Source organism: Mytilus californianus, unplaced genomic scaffold (assembly GCF_021869535.1).
Source record: "Mytilus californianus isolate M0D057914Y unplaced genomic scaffold, xbMytCali1.0.p SCAF_1, whole genome shotgun sequence".
In the NCBI taxonomy this organism is placed as follows: Eukaryota; Metazoa; Mollusca; class Bivalvia; order Mytilida; family Mytilidae; genus Mytilus; species Mytilus californianus.
Window position 1 is genome coordinate 5,651,333 of NW_026262581.1, and position 23,615 is coordinate 5,674,947.

The 23,615-nt window shown below is 32.9% G+C and overlaps 1 protein-coding gene across 1 annotated transcript; it reads left to right on the forward strand.

Moving 5' to 3' along the window:
* The first annotated feature begins 14,704 nt into the window (after positions 1 to 14,704).
* Positions 14,705 to 19,975, forward strand: LOC127698176 (uncharacterized). Its single transcript, XM_052201531.1, has 2 exons — positions 14,705 to 14,799; positions 18,303 to 19,975. Exon 2 carries the CDS (start codon positions 18,323 to 18,325, stop codon positions 19,859 to 19,861), a length of 1,539 nt encoding a protein of 512 aa, XP_052057491.1. The 5' UTR covers positions 14,705 to 14,799; positions 18,303 to 18,322; the 3' UTR covers positions 19,862 to 19,975.
* Positions 19,976 to 23,615: the final 3,640 nt, after the last annotated feature.

The following is a 23,615-nucleotide window of genomic DNA, read 5'->3' on the forward strand; positions in this document are numbered from 1 at the left end:
ATTTGGAGTTAAAATCTAGAAGTCTTGATGTATTGTATCTTTGGGTTGTCGTCACATAGACGTATACCCCATATTTCTTTTATCTATTCATATGTCAAAAAATGAGGACCTACATTCCAGCAATTATAGATAAAAAAAATAATTCAAACAATGTCTTTTGTAGACAAAATGCGCGTCTGGCGTAAATATAAAATTTGAATCCTGGTATCTATGATGAGTTTATTCACACCAACTGTTTCCATCATATCTTGACATCTCGTAAAGTTAACATCAACATTTTTTAAACAAGGATATAAATGTTTCAACCAATCAAAGGTCATAAACAGCCGTAAGGATGAATTGTATATTTCAGCAAGGTCAATATTTTATTTATTATCATCATTACTGTATTTTCCCACTGTTTTCTATTGATAGTGTAGGCGAATAATTTCTTTGTCAATGCCTCAGTTATAATGTCGAATATAATATTAATTTGAAAGGATGACTTGTCAATTTTGTTCCAACTAACCGGTTGGTCTCAAAGACTGTCTTTGTCCAGTAGTTAACTTTTTATATACATGTTTCCATATCAAATCAACTCAAATCAAATGTCTGTATTCCTTATTAAAGGGCACATATAGAGCATATAAATCAATACAACTCACAAAGTTTATACAATATCCACACAAACAACACATGCAATCTAACATACATAGTGATGGTTAATGATTAAAAATATTTTTACTAAATGTAATCGCTCTTTTCGCCGGTTGCATAGCACTTTGTAGAAATCATGACAACTGAAAAGAAGGAAGTTCCAAAACACACAATAAACAGCGCAGGGTGATGATTCATATCAGTTTTCTCTGTACAACTTTGCCGAAATAATTGTAAATCTGGAGGTCACTGTCGATACTATAGTATATAGACTGTTGGTGTCATAAAGCTATGTATCATCAGCCTGCTCACATGAAATATCATTAACGCGGCCTTTCTGTAATTTCCTGTTAAAACATATTAAAGCCAATTAAAACAAATTGTTTTGCTACTTTTAGGGTTGATAGCCTGATGCACATTTCGCAAAACTTACGCATGTTTTGGTTTTAAATGCCCTTCAACTTTGAAATTGATTTGGCTTTCCTACGGCTTGATTCGGGTGCGACTGATGATCGAGTCTTATATAGACGAAATACACGTCGGAGGACTAATTTAAAAACCTGATATCTTTGATGTCTACTTGACTACTGATTAGGTCGAAACCACTTTTGGAAGACGTTCGTTCTGAACGGTATCACCAGTCCTGTGCAGTCATGAAATATCATAGATAATGTCATTTTCTGCAAACATAATGTTCATGAAATAATCAAATCATTTAAAATAATAAGGTTCTCTACTCAAAGTATATATGGCCTAAGTAATATTTGGCAAAAAACGCCCAACTGAATTAGAAGTCTGGTATTTCTATGACTTTACTACAACCACTGGGTTGATACCATTACTGGTAAACGTTATGGATTTACGAGTTTTGAACATCAAAATACTGATAGACAAACTATTATCAAGATATCATCAATTTCATTTAAATATGCGGAAGTCCAAAACATATTTGTTATGTAAAAATGTAAAAATACTATTTATTATAAATATCCTTACTAAAGCTTAAATATTATAATTTACATGTCGATGTTTTCTGTGTATTCCTTTGTTTGAATGTTATTTCTTAATATGACAATTAAACTATATGCAACACTGTTCCATTTCTTCCTTTTACATTCTATTATTTATTTTCTTTAGCGCCTTGGTTAGAATTTTAGATAGTTTTGCCGCTTTGTTTCAGCTTCTCGGCTTTTATCAAAAGTCGTTCATATGTTCTTTTACGTTAATTTAAAGTATATTTAGATTTTTGGTTTCAGGTTTTCATCTATTTACAATTCTAAAAACACAGTCTGAAGATTTATAAAGATGTTTTTATATTTTTTTTCAATTTCAGTGTAGATGCTAACTTTCATACAAAACATAGGCAAATGTTGAACACATGATTGTGAAATAAAAGCCTAAAAATGATGAAGCTGTTTTAAAGTTTTGATAATGATGCACAATTGGTAGATGTGCCATTATGCTTTGAATTTGTAATGATGAATCTAAGGATATAAATTTCCAACAAAACGGGTCCGATTTTTGTTTTTGGTGTACGATTCATTGAATTTCTTAACATTGATATTTGCATAACTTTTAGATAATTATACATATTTCTATTACTTAGAGTGAATGTGATTTGCATATCTACAAATACTAAATGTGAATGGTCCTTTAGAATCTGTTTCCTTGGTTTATATTTCGATATGCCATGTTCTCAAAACTACTTTCGTATACTATGTTAACAAAATTTTGATTTCACTCTGATATACATGTGGAATGCAAATGAATAGAATTCGGAGGTTTCAAGAAAAGGGAAATAACGATTATTTTGGTTTAGAATGATGAAGATTAAACACCTTTTTTGTATAGGTTATTGATGTGTAAACCGGGCCATTGACTAACAAACTTAGCATAATCATTCAGTATGAAAGTTTGATTGACCACAGTTAACACACCAATAGCCTCTAGAAAATATGTTTAATTCTATAACATTAAAAAATTTTGATGTTTAAGTTGATAATTTTTAAATTTAATATATGACCATTTTATGTTAAAAGGGCATCAAGAATGATTTGTATTAGTATGTTATGTTTATACATTCCAGGCTTTTATATATTTCGTTTCAGGACTGTAAGTCCCGATGGTATTACTAGCTAAATTGTCAGTGCTTGAAATGATTAATAACATATACTTGTTTAAAACTCCTCGTTTATAAATTAAGAATTGTTTTAATAGCTAAGGTTCCAACTCCTTCCGGCAAAGTTGATTTTTAACGAATTTGGCTATTCTGTTTATGTCCATTTTTGTCATATCGATCATAACTTTGCAGTGTATTTACGCAAAAAAATGCTTTCAAATGTTAGGCTTTGAGCTTTCCCGATAAAGGTAAGTCCAGTAAAGCGGTTCGGACGCACGAAATGTGTGTTTATTTCATTTTATAACATATTTGTTTTAAATTTATACTAGCATTGTGTCGGTACCACTCCTAGTGGACTGTTAGTCCCCGAAGATATTATTAGCTCAGTAGTCATTGCTTCGGTACTGACATAATTTAAAACATATTCTTATTAAAAAAATCACCGTTCATAAAAGGAGAAATTAATAAGAAAATAAGGTTCTAACTCCCTCGGGAAAAGAGGACTTTACATGATATGGCTATTCTGTTTAGGTTCTTTTTGTTCATAAAGCACTTCGGACAAACGGAATTTGTAAATTGTTTCGGTTTAACATTTTGGAAATGTAATTAAGTAGAGGGAATCATTTGCACTGTATTTCTGAACGAGTCAGTTGGAATAAACTATACAAAATAAAATTTTCTATCTCACCTTTAAGTAAGCTAATATTTGTATAAGAATGTACAAAAATACTATTGGAAGAAAATGCGTGTAAAAGAATGCTACTGCTTTCTTGACTTTCAAAATCATGAATTTCGGTATAGTACATGGGAGAAAAGATAGTGAAAAATTTTAATTTTTCATCGAAAAAGACTAATTTCATCGTGCATTTAACACAATAAAACTTTCATTGGAGTATTTTACAGAGTAAAAAAAGTGGTTTGCTTAATCACCTTTTTTTTTAAATGGTTCACCCTTCAGACGGCAACAAATTCATATTCGATTGCAACTATTAAAGCCACGACCAGAACAAAACAGTTAGTAATGTCAGGTGTGACCCAAAATGTCACTTGTAAGTTAAGAAAATGGTTAGACATTTCATCGATTTTGATTGCGACTGAAGAAATTGTGAAGTGTTCCTCTTTACATTGCTTGAGTAAAACTTTAAGTAACGAATAAACAACTTGTAGAGAAATCGGTATAAAGAGCATATCACTTGTATGTCTTGTCAACTGAAATGTGCAAACGTCATAGAAATGGACAGATATTTATATTATCACCAAAAATGGGTAGTTTACAATGAGAAAACTGAAACCATTGCGTTAGTCAAGAATTTAAATACAAGCATCAATTTCAAGACAAAGATAACAATACGTATCAGACCGTCTTGTCTCCTTAATTTTGCAATCTACAGAATATGTGGGATGTAATTACTTACTTAAAGAAAAATTATTGAGACAAAGTAAACCATCAATATATCTGAAAGTGAATAACTTGACGATATAACCTGGCATTTGTGTTCTTCAATGCGAAGATGAAGCGTTATTGAAATGTAGCAAACTACTGTCTCGAACTGTTTCTATGGCTAATTTGTATATTTAATAATTAATAATTTAATAAGTCAGGAATATGACTGTTATTTTCCATTCGTTTGATGCGTTTGAGCTTTTGATTTTGACATTTGATAAGGAACTTTCCGTTTTGAATTTTCTTTGGAGTTTTTACTTTTTGAACCTGAAGTGACACGTGATCTTAAAGCTCCGGTTTTTTTTTTATTCGAGCGTCACTGATGAGTCTTTTGTAGACGAAACGCGCGTCTGGCGCAAATACAAAATTTCAATCCTGGTATTTATGATGAGTTTATTGAAACTGTTCCCTTTTCATGAAGACGAGCAATTACAATTCTGTCTGAAAAATACCCATTACGAGTCAGTCGGTCACAAACTTTTGTTCTGAGACATTTCGATTCAAATAATTTTTCTAGACAACTCTTTGAATTGTGCTTTTAATTAATGTTCAATATTTGATCACAACTGGTATGTACTTTTTGTCATATCAGGCAGAGTCGATGGACCATTAATTATATGAATAGCAAGTGTTTGTCAGTAATTACTAACATATATATGTGGATAACTAGTCTATATCAGTATTCAGTAAGCCAAATCAATCTCAAAAAGAGAGGAAATATTGATTCTTTGTAATTATAACAAGTTTTTTTACTTCATATTATGTAACCGTCTACTTAGATATAAAAGTAAAAAAAATTGTCTAGGTTTACAGAACAATAACTAGTTACTTACGATTCAAATATAAAATAGCATAGCCTTGTTACTTTTAATTCCTCATATTTTATATTTGAGAGCAATTGATTTGAAAGGATTGTTCCTGCCAAAGAACCCACTCCACTTCACTTGAAAAAAAAATGCATATATGTATCTTTCTAGAATATTCCATTAATTTTGCTTTTCATATCGTAATGTAATTTTCCTATCATAGCTGCAAACCCAAGAATTTGGAAGTCAGGGATGTTTGAATAATTGACAACTTGAGGAGCAACGATCAAAGGGCATTTCATGAATAGCGATCCCACCTAATGTCAATTTTGCTTGAGAGAGTTAGAACCTTAGTTTCTTACAATATATTATTTTATCAAAGGATAAAAAGCATTAAAGAGAGGTATATCATAAATCATGGCAGTACCGGCGCACTGACTACTGGTAATACATATATAGCAGGAGATTGTTATCATGCCGACTCACACTTTAGTCTTTGTACCTCACAATGAGTTCTCCAATAATATACGAATGTCTATCCAATAGTCCAGAGACTAGAAAAAGGGAATAAATTAATCAGGCTAAGATACTAATACTACCAAACGACTAAACATAAACATTTAGATATAACTAAAGACACGCTGGGGCTTGGTTCCTTACTTTGGACAGGCTCATGAACATATCGCAGGGTTAAAGTAGTTTTATACGACTTCAACCCTCCTTTTTTATCTCGATCATCTCTATTCATTCTAAAAGATGCTATTTTCCGACATATCGAATACCATCCTAAATTTCACACGGTCCTTTTTGGCATATTTAGTTCCAAACTTAAAACAGTCTTTATATTTCGTAAAAAGATACAATTTGGAACTTTTGATTACAACAGGAAACACTCGTGCAGTATTTGTATTTCAAGTGATTGCACAAGCGACGGACGATAGTTTGGAGTACAATATATATTTGGACGTGTAGTCGTCTTTGGCGACTTTACAGTATCTTTAGTTTTTACTGCTTTTAACAAATCTGTCATGCAACATGGACGGGACATAATCATAAAAGTTGCTCATACATACGGAAATACCCACCGTCTATGAGTGATTGAGTGTTTCTCAATGATATATTTTTCGGTTACGTCTAATGAAAATCAGAGTCGCTCTTCCATGGTTATCGAATTGGAAGTACACATCAAAGATACAAGGGTTATAATTTGGCACGCCAGATGCGCGTTTCCACACAAAACGCATCAGAGGCGCTCTAATAAAGGAAAAATCAAATACGAGTTTGAATATAATTAAAACCAAAAATTTCGAAAAGTTAGGCCAAATACGACCAAAGACTTCCTTTTTTGAGGTGTGGAAAAACCGTGGTGTTTTGAATAATTCAAAATGTTATGGACAAAAAAATTTTACAGAAAAAGAACATGTGAATGGTATTTCATGTCAACACAAAAGTGGTGACTACTGGACTTGCGATTCCATCGAGTAATAAACGATCATTACCAGTAGTTGTAAAATCTCATCAAATATATCAGGCTTATTCTTTGGTACTCTAAACGCACGATTCGTCTACATCAGAATTACCTGCTGGGCTCAAATAAAAACAGATGGAATGCCAAACCAAGTCCTAAGTAAAATAGCATAAAAGACCGATGTACAGCGTAGAGACGCACTCTTTCTGTACTTGATTTCCGGGAAAATTTCTTCCTACTTAATGAAACTGGTTAACCAGTACTCATGAAGGAATTTTAACCATATATGTTAACCGGGATACAATATAAAACTGTCACATTAGCTGGACAAATGAAACCAAAGTAACAACTTTATTTTAATCATCAATTAGTTATCATCTTTTAGTTTGTTTTAAAGAAATTATGTATTAAAAAAATCTGCAGGTTCAGATTAAATATCAATGGTTTGGCAGATCGGCACCGAATAACAATTATGCTCGTGAAACATAGTTTTCATATAGTCCAATGTATAATTGAATCTCAAAACAAAAACAAAATAATTCCATCTTTTTAATCTGTATTCCTTTTGCTTCTCTTTAAAAGGCAATGACCAATAAGTCTAAGAAATGCATATCACGAAAGAAACTCGTTCTTCTTATTACAATATTGTATTTCTTCGGTGAAACGGGAAATTTCATTTTTTGCTTTTTGAATTAACAATGTTTATTTTGATGGACAATTTTATCAAGAGGTATGTTGTTGAATGCTCGAGAAGTATTATTATAATATGCATAAATTTAAAAATTGTTTGTGACATGTATAAATGTGTTTTAATCTTAATTGGAATTTAAATACTCTTCGTAATCCCTATTCCAAACCAAGAGTTTAAGTAACGCTGAATTGAAGTGAAGATCGACAATCAAAAACATCTTAACGTATAAACTGTCTGTTGACATGGGGACAATATAAGTAACAACAATAAAGGTTGTTCTAAGTCGTAATCTTTTTATACAATTCGAATACTTTTTCCCGCATGCATATGCTGATGTAAAAGTCGTTCATTCTATATGGCTTGTCTCGCTATCAATATAGTCACTTCGAATGAAGGGAAATTGCAATTTGTGATTGTTTACGTAATACTTTCTTCCTCCGAGCGTCACTGATGAGTCTTTTGAAGACGGTTCGCGCGTCTAGCGTACAAAATTTTAATCCTGGTATCTATGATGAGTTAATTTCCTATTATCTTTATTGTTTCTGCACTGACATGACTTGAAGTTACGTTTTTGATAAAATATTAATATGAAATTCAAGTACAACTAAGGCTCTATTCCCTCGTGTTTAGACTTGTTTGTATTGCTTATTGTATCTGGCATCTCTAATGAGTTTATATGTATTTGGTGTCATGTGTATTACATAAAAGGTTATCCAGAAAAATATGAAATGAGCAAAGAACGTGACATCTTATCCTGTTATTGTTATTTTCTTTTCTTCATTTCCTAGAAATTAGCAGTGTTGTTTTACACCTGCCTTATTTAGAAAACTTTGAAATGCCCCTGTTATATTGACAAAACTTTGTACTGTCCCTGTCATACTGAGAAAACTATGTAATGCACTTGTCATTTTGAAAAAAGCTATGTTATGTCCCTGTCATATTGAGAAAACAGTGCAATGCCCTGTTATATTGAGGAGAAAACTATGTTATGCCTCTGTCTTTTAAAAAAATTATGTAGTGACCTGTCACATGGAGCTATTTCTGTATAACCAGGTAAAAGAGAGGCGAAAGATAACAAAGGGACATTCAAACTCACAAGTCGAAAATAAACTGACAACGCCTTGGCTAAAAAAGAAAAAGACCAACAGACAAACAATAGTCAAAAAACACAACATAGAAAAATAAAGACTGAGCAACACGAACTACACCAACAACTGGGGGTGATCTCAGGTGCTCCGGAAAGGTAAGCAGATCCTGCTCCACATGTGGCACCCGTCGTGTGGCTCATGCTAGTACAAACCCGGTGATAAGTCTAAATTGGTAAAAGGGCAGGATAGTAGTTACGACTTTTGGAACATATCCGCTTTCATCTGTGAAACGGATATTCCATAACGGTCAACCAACTCGTGATGGCGTCCTTACAATTTAAGAAGGGATGATTTCAACTTCACCATTTGGAACTCTTGGTTTAATAGCTTCCTTGTGAGCAGTAACCCTCTATCAAGGAAATCATGATAGGAAATAAAAGCTCTGGAATATCGTATCAACTGGGAGATATATACTCCGTATGCAGGCGCTGCTGGAATCTTGCTACATAGAAATGGAAAGTTCACAATTGGGAGGCTGAAATCATCTCTTTTGTCGTAAAGTTTTGTTTTCAACCGACCCTCATTGTCAATTTCTAGATGTAAGCCAAGATATAAGGCAGACTTAACTGTATCTGTTGTATCCTTTATCTCAAATTCGATGGGATAGATACGTTCAACATAGTCACCAAATTTTGAATTATTTAGTGAGAGAATGCCTTTTAAAAGGCTGATTAAATTAGAAATTAGTTCGAAAATGTTAAAAGTATTTAAACATCATAATTAAAGTTTTTTTTAAACCAAAAAATAAATTAACGTACACTAGATTCACCACCTGATTTATGGTAAGGACTAAAAACGGTGATACATATGGCGGCAAGGAATTTGAAAGGAGTTTAAAAAATTCAGAAACACCTATAAGAAAAATAAAAAGGGCATGATAAGAACCTTAAACTGGCCTATTTATTCTTAAAAAAGTATATTTTTGAACCTTTTCCAAAATATTACTATATTGATGAATGAATAGGGGGATATAATCTGGATATTTTTAAAAAGTCAGTTGTGGTGTGACAATGACATCATATATATATATGTTGAAATTGACATATTTGACTTTAAAAAAAAATGCCCTTTTGCACATTTTTTGTTGCTGCAAAATTTAATATTTGCTAACAAAATGTTTTCACACATTCAGATCTGTATAAGGCATCTTGTAGCAAATCATGTTTGTTTTGTTGTCAGGTCTTTGCTTGTATCCCAATATTGTTTACAAGGACCCAACATGATGTTTTTTTTTTGTTGCATTTATTTCCGTTTTTCATGAAATCGCGTGAAGTTTAAAGCCCTTATGCAAATATGTAACACACAATTAACAAATTAAAATAGTCATTATTGAGAGAATAAAATGTCTTGTGAACATAGGATAGATGTTATTTGATAGATTTATATAAAAAGAAATAATTTGAATTCGAGAGGCCAAATTGTCATATTTTCTCCATTCCAATGTTACAGAAATATTGCTTTTCGTTAAACTTGTCATTTTATTATTACTAATTCATCACAAAAAAACTGAAAATAGTAATTTTATGAAATAGTGATTTATTTGTCAATATTTTCTATACTATAGTTCGTTTCAATGTAAACATTCAGATAATCACATAACGCAATTTTATAGAGCTAAATATTCGTTCATTAAACTCCATAATTAGATATCCTTATTGTGTTTGAAACTTGATTATTGAATTATCGCTCTTTGTACAAACATTTAAAAGTTTTCATCAAAATTTGATAATTTTCTTTGATCTTGCTAAATAATCCCAATAACGTCTGGTTATTGGTAACTTCGATTAATCATTTTCTTATCGGGTAAACTGATAGCTAATTAAAGGTTCTTTTCCCTGAATATTTTATTGTTCTAATTTGTCTAAAACATTTACAAACAAAAAACTGTAAGCAAGGGATTAGCTTAAAGATGTATTTAATAACATTAACGGTACCTATTTTTCTGCACCAGATGCGCATTTAGACAATAAATGTCTCTTCGGTGATTCTCTTCAGTGATGCTCGAAGCCTAGCTATTTGAAAATCCAAAACTTATTAAAAAAATGAAGAGCTTATAATCCAAAAAGAAGAAAGAATAGTCAAAGCTGGTGAAGGATTCAGATCTTTGCATGATAGTTTCAGTTTGAATTATTCATAACTTTAAATCAATATACTCGGAACGAGATACAATTTGAGATAGTGTGTACACATATTTCTTTGCTAAAGACTGAATGATTCTCTCCGGATGTCTTCTGGTTATTTCGTCGTATGGTTGTTGTATCATTAGTGTTCACCTCACATCTATCAATCACGTTATTCATTTTAACAACGAATGTTCAGTGCAACAAAATAATGTGATGACAAGAAAATATTTTCAGCTCTTCAAAATAACAAAACATTATACATCCATTCACTCATCAGAAACTCCTAAACAATCAACAACACTTAAGCAGCCCTCAGGCATATACTCAAAATCAAGTGAATAATATACAAAAAAGGATAACAGTGTATTAACGCAGTTCTAAGGCCTAATCAAATACGAAGTTGCAAGGCCTATTCATATACAAAGTTGAAGAGCATTGAAAACCAAACGTTCCAAAAAGTGGTATCAAATACGTTCATTTGTGCCTGGGTAGAAAAAAACTTAATGTTTCGAATAATTCAACATTTTATGAACACTCAATTTAAGAAAATGACAGTATGAGTGATATGTCATGTAAACACAGAAATGTCGACTACTGGGCTGGTGATATCACTGGGGAAAAACAACCACCGGCAGTGGCATCGACCCAGTGCTTGTTCAAACTAATTAAAGATACCATGATTTGTTACGCCGGACTCGCATTTTTTCTTCCAAAGATTCACCAGTGGCGCTCGAATAAAAACAGTTTGAAGGCCTAAAAAAAATAAAGTTAAAGAGCATTGAAAGCCATTTTTCCTGGGAGAATTCAGTATCTGTGTGCCCCATTTCAATCAAATATCAATTTGCCTATCTCAAAAGTTATATTAAAATTTGGATGTTAGAGATTAGGTCAGTTTAAGGGGAACAACTACAGAGTTGTGTAAGTTTTGTCATATCTCATTTTCATGGAAATAATATGACCCCTCACCCTTCAAAAAATGACGGGAAATCATCGTTCAACGAAGTCTCTTTTTTATTATACATAAATGTCCATTATATAAACAGAGTTTGTCTTCCAAAGTCTTCTAATAGTTTACAAAAAATTACCATTGATTTTATAAAATAGTTAAATATGACAAACATATTTCAGAATAAAGAAAAAAATTGCTGTTAGAATATCAAATAATGAACTGAAAGAACATCTTAATCACAACAGATTTTATAAATTCACAATTACTTATTAAAAAACAATATGTTTACCATAAATTAACATTTTTTGTAAAATTTTAGTAACAATAGACAGCTCCTACCTAAAACACAATTAAAGTCCTTCCTTATATTAGTCCTAAATTTATTAGATCTTGCATATACGTCTTATATATAACAAACGTGATGATTTTAGCATTCCAATTGTCAACCTTCCATTTCTCAGTAGTAACAAACCCTTTGTTCCGTCTTATGGCGTTTACATACTAGTGTCTCAATTAATACGTTAGGCCCATTTATGTTACACTCTACGGGCTTTATCAACAGGGTGTGCCCTTGACACAAACAACTGATCCAACAGAGTTATTCGGTAGAACGACACTCCTAAAGCCTGAAAGTAACCGGTACGATATGTTTGTGTCTCAATTCACTAGAGATATGCATTCTCATTCTAAGTTCTTTACTTACAAGAATAGAAAACTAGAACAACACGAATCCCACCTTACACCGGGGGTGATCTCATTTGCTCCGAAAGGAAAACAGAGCCTGCTTCACATGTTTCACCCGTCATGTTGCTCATGGTAAGAATAAATTCGGTGATGTCACAATGGAGGAAGAGAGGAAAGAATTGTAGTTGGGAAAGTGTTTGAATATATCCATGACACTTATATTCCATAACGATAAAATCTAGCTCTTTAACTTTTTTATAAGGTCGAAGACACTGTAAATCGTGGGGTATGATTATGGGATCGCTATTTTTAATCATATGGTTAGTCTTTCAAAGGTGCACATGCGCACAAAGATATGGTAGTATTTCGGGCAGTATCTGAGTTGTGATTGTTTTCTACTTCATTGTGATTAACTAAATGCATCCGATTGATGTGTAGCAAAGCTGTATCATTGCATAAATTATTAGTTATTGTGCTTAGTAATAAAGGTTTGGACGGAGTCTACATTTCTGTATTCTTTAATTTTTCATGCCATTATTCTCTATTCGTTATTTGTTTGTCCATTGTTCTTTATTCCTTATGTTTTAGCACCCTATTATTTTTCTGTTCTTTTTCCCCCCGTTTTTCTCTACTCCCCTATTTTGTGCCCAATATTTTCTAGTCTGCAACCCCATCCAGACCCTAACCAAGGAAGTTTTTTTTATCAAAAGAATGAATAATAACTGATAAGGAAATGTTTCAAGTTTTTATCTTCATTTTCAACATCAAAACTCAAAAGTTATATTAAAATTTGGAAGTTAGAGATTAGGTCATTTTAAGGGGAACAACTAAAGAGTTGTGTAAGTTTTGTCATATCTCATTTTCATGGAAATAATATGACCCCTCACCCTTCAAAAAATGACGGGAAATCATCGTTCAACGAAGTCTCTTTTTTATTATACATAAATGTCCATTATATAAACAGAGTTTATATTCCAAAGTCTTCTAATAGTTTACAAAAAATTACCATTGATTTTATAAAATAGTTAAATATGACAAACATATTTCAGAATAAAGAAAAAAATTGCTGTTAGAATATCAAATAATGAACTGAAAGAACATCTTAATCACAGCAGATTTTATAAATTCACAATTACTTATTAAAAAATAATATGTTTACCACAAATAAACATTTTTTGTAAAATTTTAGTAACAGTAGACAGCTCCTACCAAAAACACAATTAAATTCCTTCCTTATATTAGTCCTAAATTTATTAGATCTTGCATATACGTCTTATATATAACAAACGTGATGATTTTAGCATTCCAATTGTCAACCTTCCATTTCTTAGTTGTAATAAACCCTCTGTTCCGTCTTATGGCGTTTACATACTAGTGTCTCAATTAATACGTTAGGCCCATTTATGTTACACTCTACGGGTTTTATCAACATGGTGTGCCCTTGACACAAAAACTGATCTAACAGAGTTATTCGGTAGAACGACACTCCTAAAGCCTGAAAGTAACCGGTACGATATGTTTGTGTCTCAATTCACTAGAGATATGCATTCTCATGCTAAGTTCTTTACTTACAAGAATAGTCGTTTGATCTGTAAATTATGTTCAGATTATGCACTACTCCTGATTGTGAAATTTTTTCCGAGTGTTGAATCGCATGACGGAAGAGACGTTTACCGCGTCGACGCACCGGTCTCGATTCTTTTGGAGTTGATGCGATACCCTCAGTTTTTGATTTTTACCTTCAATTGTATTTTCTTTATTGATATATGAGATTTGAACATCGTTAAACTACTGTTTATTCATTGACTAGTTGTTAGTGATTGTAAGTCAGCTTTAAAAAAAGATGAAGATACCAAAATGACATTTAAAACTCATAAGTCAAAGAGAAACCGACGAAAAGACAAGCAAGTCCACAAGTTAAAACACTCCATAGAAAACTAGAACAACACGAATCCCACCTAACACCGGGGGTGATCTCATTTGCTCCGAAAGGAAAACAGAGCCTGCTTCACATGTGGCACCCGTCATGTTGCTCATGGTAAGAATAAATTCGGTGATGTCACAATGGAGGAAGAGAGGAAAGAATTGTAGTTGGGGAAAGTGTTTGAATATATCCATGACACTTATATTCCATAACGATAAAATCTAGCTCTTTAACTTTTTTATAAGGTCGAAGACACTGTAAACCGTGGGGTATGATTATGGGATCGCTATTTTTAATCATATGGTTAGTCTTTCAAAGGTGCACATGCGCACAAAGATATGGTAGTATTTCGGGCAGTATCTGAGTTGTGATGGTTTTCTACTTCATTGTGAAAAACTAAATGCATCCGATTGATGTGTAGCAAAGCTGTATTATTGCATAAATTATTAGTTATTGTGCTTAGTAATAAAGGTTTGGACGGAGTCTACATTTCTGTATTCTTTAATTTTTCATGCCATTATTCTCTATTCGTTATTTGTTTGTCCATTGTTCTTTATTCCTAATGTTTTAGCACCCCATTATTTTTCTGTTCTTTTTCCCCCCGTTTTTCTCTACTCCCCTATTTTGTGCCCAATATTTTCTAGTCTGCAACCCCATCCAGACCCTAACCAAGGAAGTTTTTTTTATCAAAAGAATCAATAATAACTGATAAGGAAATGTTTCAAGTAAATATCTTCATTTTCAGCATCAAAACTTGCACGATATTCTTTGGACCTAATGTGAAGATAGAAACATATTAAATACAAAGTAAGTTGGCATAAAATATTTCATTTTAAATTTATTTCAAACACGCGTTAGAATATCATCGAAATATCAAATACCTAAACTGAAAACTGCAGTTTGAGTATCTATCTATAATGAGAAGAACATTCTTTAGCCAAAGTAAAAACTCTATTGGAAGGAAAGTAAAAATTAATGTATTTTGGCTAAAGCTCTCATAAAACCAATATCTTACAAAAATATGTAAAATTTTTAATATTATATCAACATTATCTTTAACAGTCAAATGTAGCACTGAACTGAATAATGAGATATTATCGATTTATGTAAAATTGTTGAAACTATTTCAAAAAAGGTATATGGACTCTTAAAAACGTTCGAACTTGATCCTGTGAAATAAAAACAGGAAAAATTGGCCATACGTCTTGGTATAAGATTGACATTCTTAACATGGTTATTAGCGTGCTGCTAACTGTTATGGTAAATAACAGTCCTCAAAGAGACACACAACTATACCGTACACATTATTATACTCGAACCTACTAGTCTTTTCTCCTACTCCTAGATGTCTTTTGCTTGACGGAGAAGTTTAAACCCGACCGGAGATTTTACCAACGCCTTCCCGCGCTCAAGATGAGCTTGATAACCTACCAATAGTCCACACAGACGGTTTATACTAATATGATGTCTGCATCATTATTGTTTTATAATCGAATGAATACTCAACATAACATATTTTGATTATTTTTCCGCCTGCCTCTGAACGAAACTGTTTTAAATTGAGGAACTTTTAATTAATCATAATTGTTCTAAAATTTCCTTGTTTACAATAGGTTTACAATGTACAATTCATATTTAAACAATAAGGAAATGTTTTTGTCAAGTTAATTCGACATTGTTTTTCTATTTCAACAATAACAACATTTTTTTTATTAACGTTTACAACTCAAACGGGCAATATCAAGAGAAAACTTATATTGCCAGTCCAGTCCGAGTTTGATACTAACAGGTAGTGTTTATACTCCGAAATAGTAAATAGTATCGAAAATCATATAGAAAAAACTCATTTAAGATACCAGGCTTATAATTTTGTATGACGGACGCACGTTTCGTCTACATAAGACTCTACGTCAAAAACAATAAAAAACACAATTCGATCGGTGAAGACATCTACAGATCAACAGACGGCGTTTTATGCCATATTTAAAGCTCGATATCACCCGAGGCAGATACGTTGTTAATAAATGCACAGCTTTGTCATCAACATTGAATTCAATAATGAAAATAATAAATTCAGTGGACACAGAGATCTGCCATCGACATAAAGTGCAATAATGGACAACATACAGTTAGCGGTCACAGAGATCTTCCATCAACATAAAGTGCAATAATTGACAATATACAGTTAGTGGACAAAGAGATCTACCATCAACATAAAGTGCAATAATGGACAACATACAGTTAGTGGACACAGAGATCTACCATCAACATAAAGTGCAATAATGGACAACAAACAGTTAGCGGTCACAGAGATCTGCCATCAACAAAGAATTCAATTTATTCTTTACTTTTCTGAAATTCGAGTGATTTACATGTAGTTTTTATGAATTGAAAAAAAGTAGATGCCTTTCATACGTGTTATTGTGTTATTTTGTTGTTGATAGATTAAAAAATTATCCAGAATCAAGATTCCAACTCTCTCAGGTAAAGTTGACCTTAGATGAATAGGGCTATTTGTCAGCTCACTCTTGGTCATAAAGCTTTTCACGTGTTCAAGTCTTAATTGGTCCTGCTTATTTTCATAAAAAAGAGTGGCCAACGTAGTTTCAAGTATCATGTCTTCGGGAGAGATAAATCGTACATTGTAAAAATTTCACTCTGATTCAAAAACAAAAAAAAATCCTATGAAACTGACATTTTCTAGATGCTTGATTTGTTGATTGACATAATATTTGTTACGTTTGGGTACGTGTTTTTCAACAAAGAATCGGCATTCCCATGGGAACCAACTGTGCTCCTCTTCTCATGCAAGTACAAATCCTTTAACTTCACTTTTCGCTATAAAGATGATGTTCTCTAGCTAAATAATTCAAAGTGTGGTGACTATAGTGAACGCATCTATCCCATCGAACTTGAGATAAAGGATACAACAGATACAGTTAAGTCTGTCTCATATCTTGACTTACATCTAGAAATTGACAATTAGGGTCGGTTGAAAACAAATCTTTACGACAAAAGAGATGCTTTCAGCTTCCCAATTGTGAACTTTCCATTTTTATGTAGCAACATTCCAGCAGCGCCTGCACACGGAGTATATGTCTCCCAGTTGATATTCCAGAGCTTGTATTTCCTATCATGATTTCCTTAAAAAAGGTTTACCGCTCACAAGGAAGCTATTTAACCGCGAGTTCCAAGTGGAGAAGTAGAAATCGTCCCTTCGTAAATTTTATGGACCCCATCACGAGATGGTTGACCATTATGGAATATCTGTTTCACAGATGACGACGGATATGTTCCAATTGTCGTAACTACAATCCCGTCTCTCCTCTTCCCCGAATGTGACCTACCAAATTAGACTTATCACCGTTTTTGTACTTACCTGAGCAACAATACGGGTGCCACATGTGGAGCAGGAATTGCTTACTCTTCCGGAGCACCTGAGATCACACCCATTTTTTGGTGGAGTTCGTGTTGCTCAGTCTTTAGTTTTCTATGTTGTGTTTTGTGTACTGTTGTTTGTCTGTTGGTCTTTTTCCTTTTTAGCCATGGTGTCGTCAGTTTATTTTTGAAATGAGTTTGAATGCCCCTTTGGTATCATTGGCTTCTCTTTCTATACATACTTGGTTTTCAAATGGTTGGATTTGAGCGTTCCTGATGAAAGTAAATCAAGAAAACGCCACGAACGCACTTAATTAGTAAAGTGTTTTTTAAGTTCATTTGGTAACTCATTAACGAATATCTGACAATTGAATTGATTCTGGAGACATATTCTTGTACAAACAGCAGCTATCAACTTTCAAAATGAGCAATATGATACCTTACCATATTATTGACCAAGTCTATGAAAAAAAGATACGTGCCCTATAAGATAGGCAAAAATAACCGTTTGTTTTAATCGAAGGAATGCTCCAAAACGGTGAAACAAATGTAAAACTATAGGTGTTACGGCAATAATTTTGAATGCGGCCGTGGTAATTGACAGGTTCTACCCCCAAATAGTACATATCAGATACAAAAGGAATTCAAATATCTCTGAAAAAATACTATTATATTGTAACGGTAATATATTTAAATGCATTACAATTAAAGTCATCAAGCTGTTATACGAAGTTTGTCTTGGTTGATGTCCAATTTCTTCTTACCAAGAGCTGTTTTAAAAATTGATAGATATTGAAACCAAAATTGCTCAGGTCGGACTAGGGTGAACGTAAGGTGAATTGATCAAATCTTTTTAACCTGAGCAAAATTGCTTTGAGTACCTTACACTATATATATATACATATATATCTGTATACACTGTATTTTTTCAGGTTGTGAATATATAATCAGAATGAGTAAAGCAAAAGACTGGTGTAAAGCGATGTTTATTCTTCCATTGACAGCGGGGAACTTCAAGAAGGAAATGCACTATAATTACATTTCCCATGATGGGAGTATCGCTGGACTAATCATGCTCACCAGTTTAGTAGTCATTCTAGCTGAAATAATGTACATTTGCAATTCATATCAGCAAAAAAGCAAAACAGCACCTGATATCTCCCGACCACTTCTGATTTTATTGAGCTGCCTTGGAATTGTGTCTTGTATCTCAGTCGGTATACGAGAACACATAAGAAAAAGATGTATCTTAGACATTGAATCTCACGATAAAAGCAAATCCCTTAAGTTGAAATTTTTATGTTTGTTTTTTCTGGGATGCGTAGTATATCGTATCCTTAAGATAGCTGCCCTTATCAAATGCAAGGTGTATGTCCGTATCAACGATAGTCTTGGTGTAGCCATTTTATATGATATTTCGTGTCTTTTATTTTATCTGGTACAAACATGTTTTATCTATCATTTTTGTAAATATACATTTGTGAAATCTTTGTTTACCTTTTATGCTTTGATCATAATTGTAGCGACAAATATTTCCTCTTGGACATATAAAGCTACTTGGGAACACGATCTGTCTACAGATTCTGCGGAAAACACCACATATCGATGCTCGGAAAGTAACTCATCATTTTCCATAATTCAACTGTTTCAAAATGCAAGACCTTTTACGGAACCAATGCTCGCTGAGTACCCGCTACTGAGCTTGATATTTTTGTCTGGAATATGGCCGAAGACATCGAATGAGCAACGTAATAAAGAAGAAGATAGTAATGAATCGTTTGAAGCGTCAGAAATGACAACATTGTTAAAAAGCCAAAGTAGCATATCATGTAGATCAGACGCTGATGCACGAAGGATAGGGGCAACATTGTGTATTGTACTAATAAGCGGGATGGTATGCTTACCTGTACTAGTGATTCATGTACTCAGAATAAATGGAAATTTAGGAAATGATTTTTTCTGGATCAGTTTTGCTATAACTACAATACTTGAACATGTTATTTTACTACTTGCTCTTGTGATATGCTTCCATGCTGTGCAACATCAATGTAGGCCGTGTAAAGAGAAAACCTCTTTCGAAATCGGTACTGTTCTGTTCATTCTTAGTTTTATAATAACGACGGGATATTTTACTCTGCACTTGATGACACAATTACGTCCGTATCGAAGTTTATTAATTACAACAGATATCTTTACGATTATCGTCATGTATCTCCAAACCGTATACATTTTGCAGATGACAAAATACACAATAACATCTTCCAGATCACGGTTTTTGTCAGTTCATTATACGTGTCTACTAATTGGCCTAATTAATTTTGGTTATTGGATTTCAGATACATTCCTCGTAGCTCCATATATCTACAAATTCCGAGGTTCAGCTTACTACAGCGAAATACATATAGAAAATACTGAAATTTTCTGGTTTCCTTTCGTTATATTTTACAGATTTGAATGTTTCATGTGTTTTTATTCTTTGTACAGGTCTTAATTTGCATTGTATATGTTGATTCGTATCTGGAAATAACAAATAAAAACCATTTATTTATTTCCAGACAACTCATCAAGCTCGTTATTTTCAAATTAAAAGCTCTAAGTAGTCCTACCATCTATGATGTTTCTGTTGAGTAAGTATCAATAATAAATGTGGGGTATACATCAATGAGACATCAACCTAAAGACATAAAAAAAAAGATATAAGTAACAGTCTTTAACAAGAGACACGTGTCTATACAATATATCAAGCTAACTCGCACGTGTAATGGAAATTTTGTGGTTTCATATACCCAGCTGTTTGCACAAAGACTCTAACACAACTAAGTCTATTAAGGTTTCCGAATTTCTATCTCTTTTTTTAAAGCTAACAACCACAGCATTTAACGGAACTGAAACTAGAAGGCCTTGCAGTACACATTTATTGACATGAACATCTATATCAACCGCTATATTACGCAGTGAAATTCATCAGAAGACCGAGTGTCTTATTTTACATTTTATTCCAGTGGTCTACATTTAACTTGTATTGCAACTCAAAGTCAAACTGTATTTTGTATTGTACTCTAATTTTAACTCTAATTCAATTATGTACTCTAATCTTATACCTCAAAAGTTAACTTAAAGTTGAACTTAAAACTTAAATTGAACTTTAAATATACTTGAACTTTACCTCGAAAATGAACTTTAACTCTAACAGACAGTCGGTATTCCAAAGTGGACAATTACGCATACATATCTCAATTTATACGTCACGCTCATGCATGTTCACACAATACGGAATTTATTAACAGGATAGAGCTTCTGACATCAAAACTACTGAAAATTAAACAACTTAATTAAGCTTCATCAAGCTGTATAAATTTTAGGAATTGTATGACAAAAAGGGACCGAACAAGAATAGCTACATTGTTTATACCCACCAAAGTCAACTTTGCCTGAGGGGGATTTGGAACCTAAGTACCGAGCTGGTGATACCCTCGGAACTATCAGTTCACAAGTAGTGGTATCGACCCAGTGCTACTAGATGAAAATAACACATTAAAAATTTCGTGATTCCGCAGCGCTTTTGGGATTTACCTACACCAGAAACGCTCAACCATAGATAGTTCACAGGCAGGAATGCATAAATACGTAGAAACAGTAGGAGACATATGACCAAAGAGGGACCTAAATAAGAAAAGCCAAATTCATCTAAGTTCTTTGTCTGAGATGTTGGAACATAAGTTTTTTAATAATTTTTTAAATTATGCACAAGAAATTTTAGAAAAGTAAATTACAAATTCTACAAAATTATGAGGAAAAAAGACGGAAATCGACACTTCATAAGCTGTACGGTCACCATCACGAATTGGTTGACCGATATGTTGTGTCTGTGTCCCAACTCCTAGTGACATGTTTCCGCATTCTTAGATCTTAAGTTAACAGAAAAGTCGTCTAATCTTTAAATTTTGCGACGTGTCACATTCCGAATTATAACATTTTGACTGAGTTTGGATTCGCATAGCGGGTGATGTATGCGTATCAGGAGACGCTTTACATGTCGACGCATCCAGTCTCGCTCCTTTTATGGTTTGTGCGTTTCCCTAAATTTTTTTTAACTCGATTTGTATCTTCATAATGGATTTATGAGATTTGAACATCGAATAACTACTGTTGTCTCTAATTGATGGTAGGTTTCTCTTTTTATAAGTTGTTGGCATGTGTTTACTTCCAATATGACTCTTCATTTTAATGAAATGGTAGGTACGTATATGTGTAATTAATTTTGATCCATCAACGTCAAAGAAAGGTTTGTGTGTCCCTCCATTGTAACATATGGATACTGTATGTGTTCTTCCAAAATGTCCCTCCGTTTGTACTAGCGATATTATACCACATTATACAATGCTTGTTAAGTTTGTTCTTCTAGAGGATCACTGCATACGTGGTAGAAATGTCATGAGCCTGTGGTTCAGTGTTTATCGTTTGTTCAGGTCTGTAATATTTTTTTTTTTAGAAAATTGTATTGTTATAGATTAGTCCGTACGTTTTCTCGTTTGAATTGTTTATACTTTTTAATGTCGGGGCCTTTCAAGCCGACTATATGGTTTGGTTTTTACACATTGTTGAAGGCCGTATGGTTGCCTATAATTGCTTACATCCACTTCATTTGAACTCTGGTTTAAAGTTGTCACATTAGCAATTATACCAGAACTCCTTGTGTTTATATTGACAATGCCATGGCAAAAGACAAAATAAACGACCGAAAGACATACAACAGTATGCAAATCACAACATAGAAAACTAAAGGCAGCAAAACGAACCCAACCAGAAGTCTGGGGTGATCTTAGCTGCTCCGGAAGGTTAGCAGATCCTGCTCCATAAGCGACAACCCTAAAGATTATATGTCGTTATATAAATGATTGATATGTTTGTACTTCACTTTAATTGGTTTGCGATATTTATGGATTTTTCAGTCGGGTACAAATTTTTGTAAGTTTGGTGATGAATACTATACATCTGCAGACAATTTGCGTTAAATTACCAAATCAATAAGGTCACAGTGAAAATAATATCATCAACATGGCTGTCAAAATATAAATTAGGATTTGGATTTTCAAATAGTTTGGCTTCGAGCATTACTGAACAGAAAATTATTGTCGAAATGCTTATTTGCTGCAGAAAAATTGGTACAACAAATGTTAATACTACCACTGGGGCGATCCCTATGCTGGTGGACAGTTAATCGCCGAGGGTATTACCAGCCCAGTAGTCAGTACTTTTTAAAATTTTAATTTACTGTTACAAAATTTTATGAATTATTTAACATTATGGAATGTATCTCCCTCATGCAAAACTCTAATTACATGCCCGGCTTTGGCTATACTTTTTGGTTTATAAGCTCTTCATTGTTTGAATAAGTTCTGGATTTTCAAATAGTTTGGCCTCGCTCATCACTGAAGATACATTTATTGTCGAAATACACATCTGGTGCAAAAGAAAATGGTACAGTTTATATTATTAGAAGATGCGATATGCTTACCAATGATACAACTATCCACAAGAGAACAAACAATGTAGGTTTAAACAACTTAATAAAACTGTACTAATTTCTCCATTAAGTAAACACATAGCATATGATAAGCTATAAAAAGACCCCAACATGACAAAATGTAAATCAATACAAACGAGAAAACAAACGATCTGATTTATGTGGAAAACAATAATTCAAAAAAGTAAATATGAAAAACATCAAATAACAACAACCACTGAATTACAGGCTCATTATAGTTCGTTTCTGTGTGTGTTACATTTTAATTTTGTGTTTCTGTTGTGTCGTAGTTGTAGAGACAATACAACTTAGGACCAAAATGTGTTTCACAAAAGCATCCTCTACATAGTTTTAGAAACAGAATTTTTTTAAGTTTTTGACTGTAATAACTTTCAAGCTTTCTCACAAAATAAGATATCAATGTCTTGTATTATACAATACAAAATAATGCAATAAAACTTTTGATCCTGTTATCGAAAATGTCTTATTTAAGTAAAACAAAATAATATTTTTCGAAAATGTGTATTAGAAAATCCCCAAAATTACACCATGATTCGAGATGCCATATTTATGGATTTTTGAGTCGGCTACTTATTTTTTGTAAGTTTGGTGATGAATACTATACATTCTGCAGACAATTTGCGTTAAATGATTGAAAATGGTGTTGTGACCTTGTCCTTTGAACTATAGACCAGACTTATTGTTCAAAAGATATAAC

Coding starts and splice junctions, on each gene's coding strand:
- LOC127698176 (XM_052201531.1), top strand. CDS start 18,323: ATGAGTAAAGCAAAAGACTGGTGTAAAGCGATGTTTATTCTTCCATTG.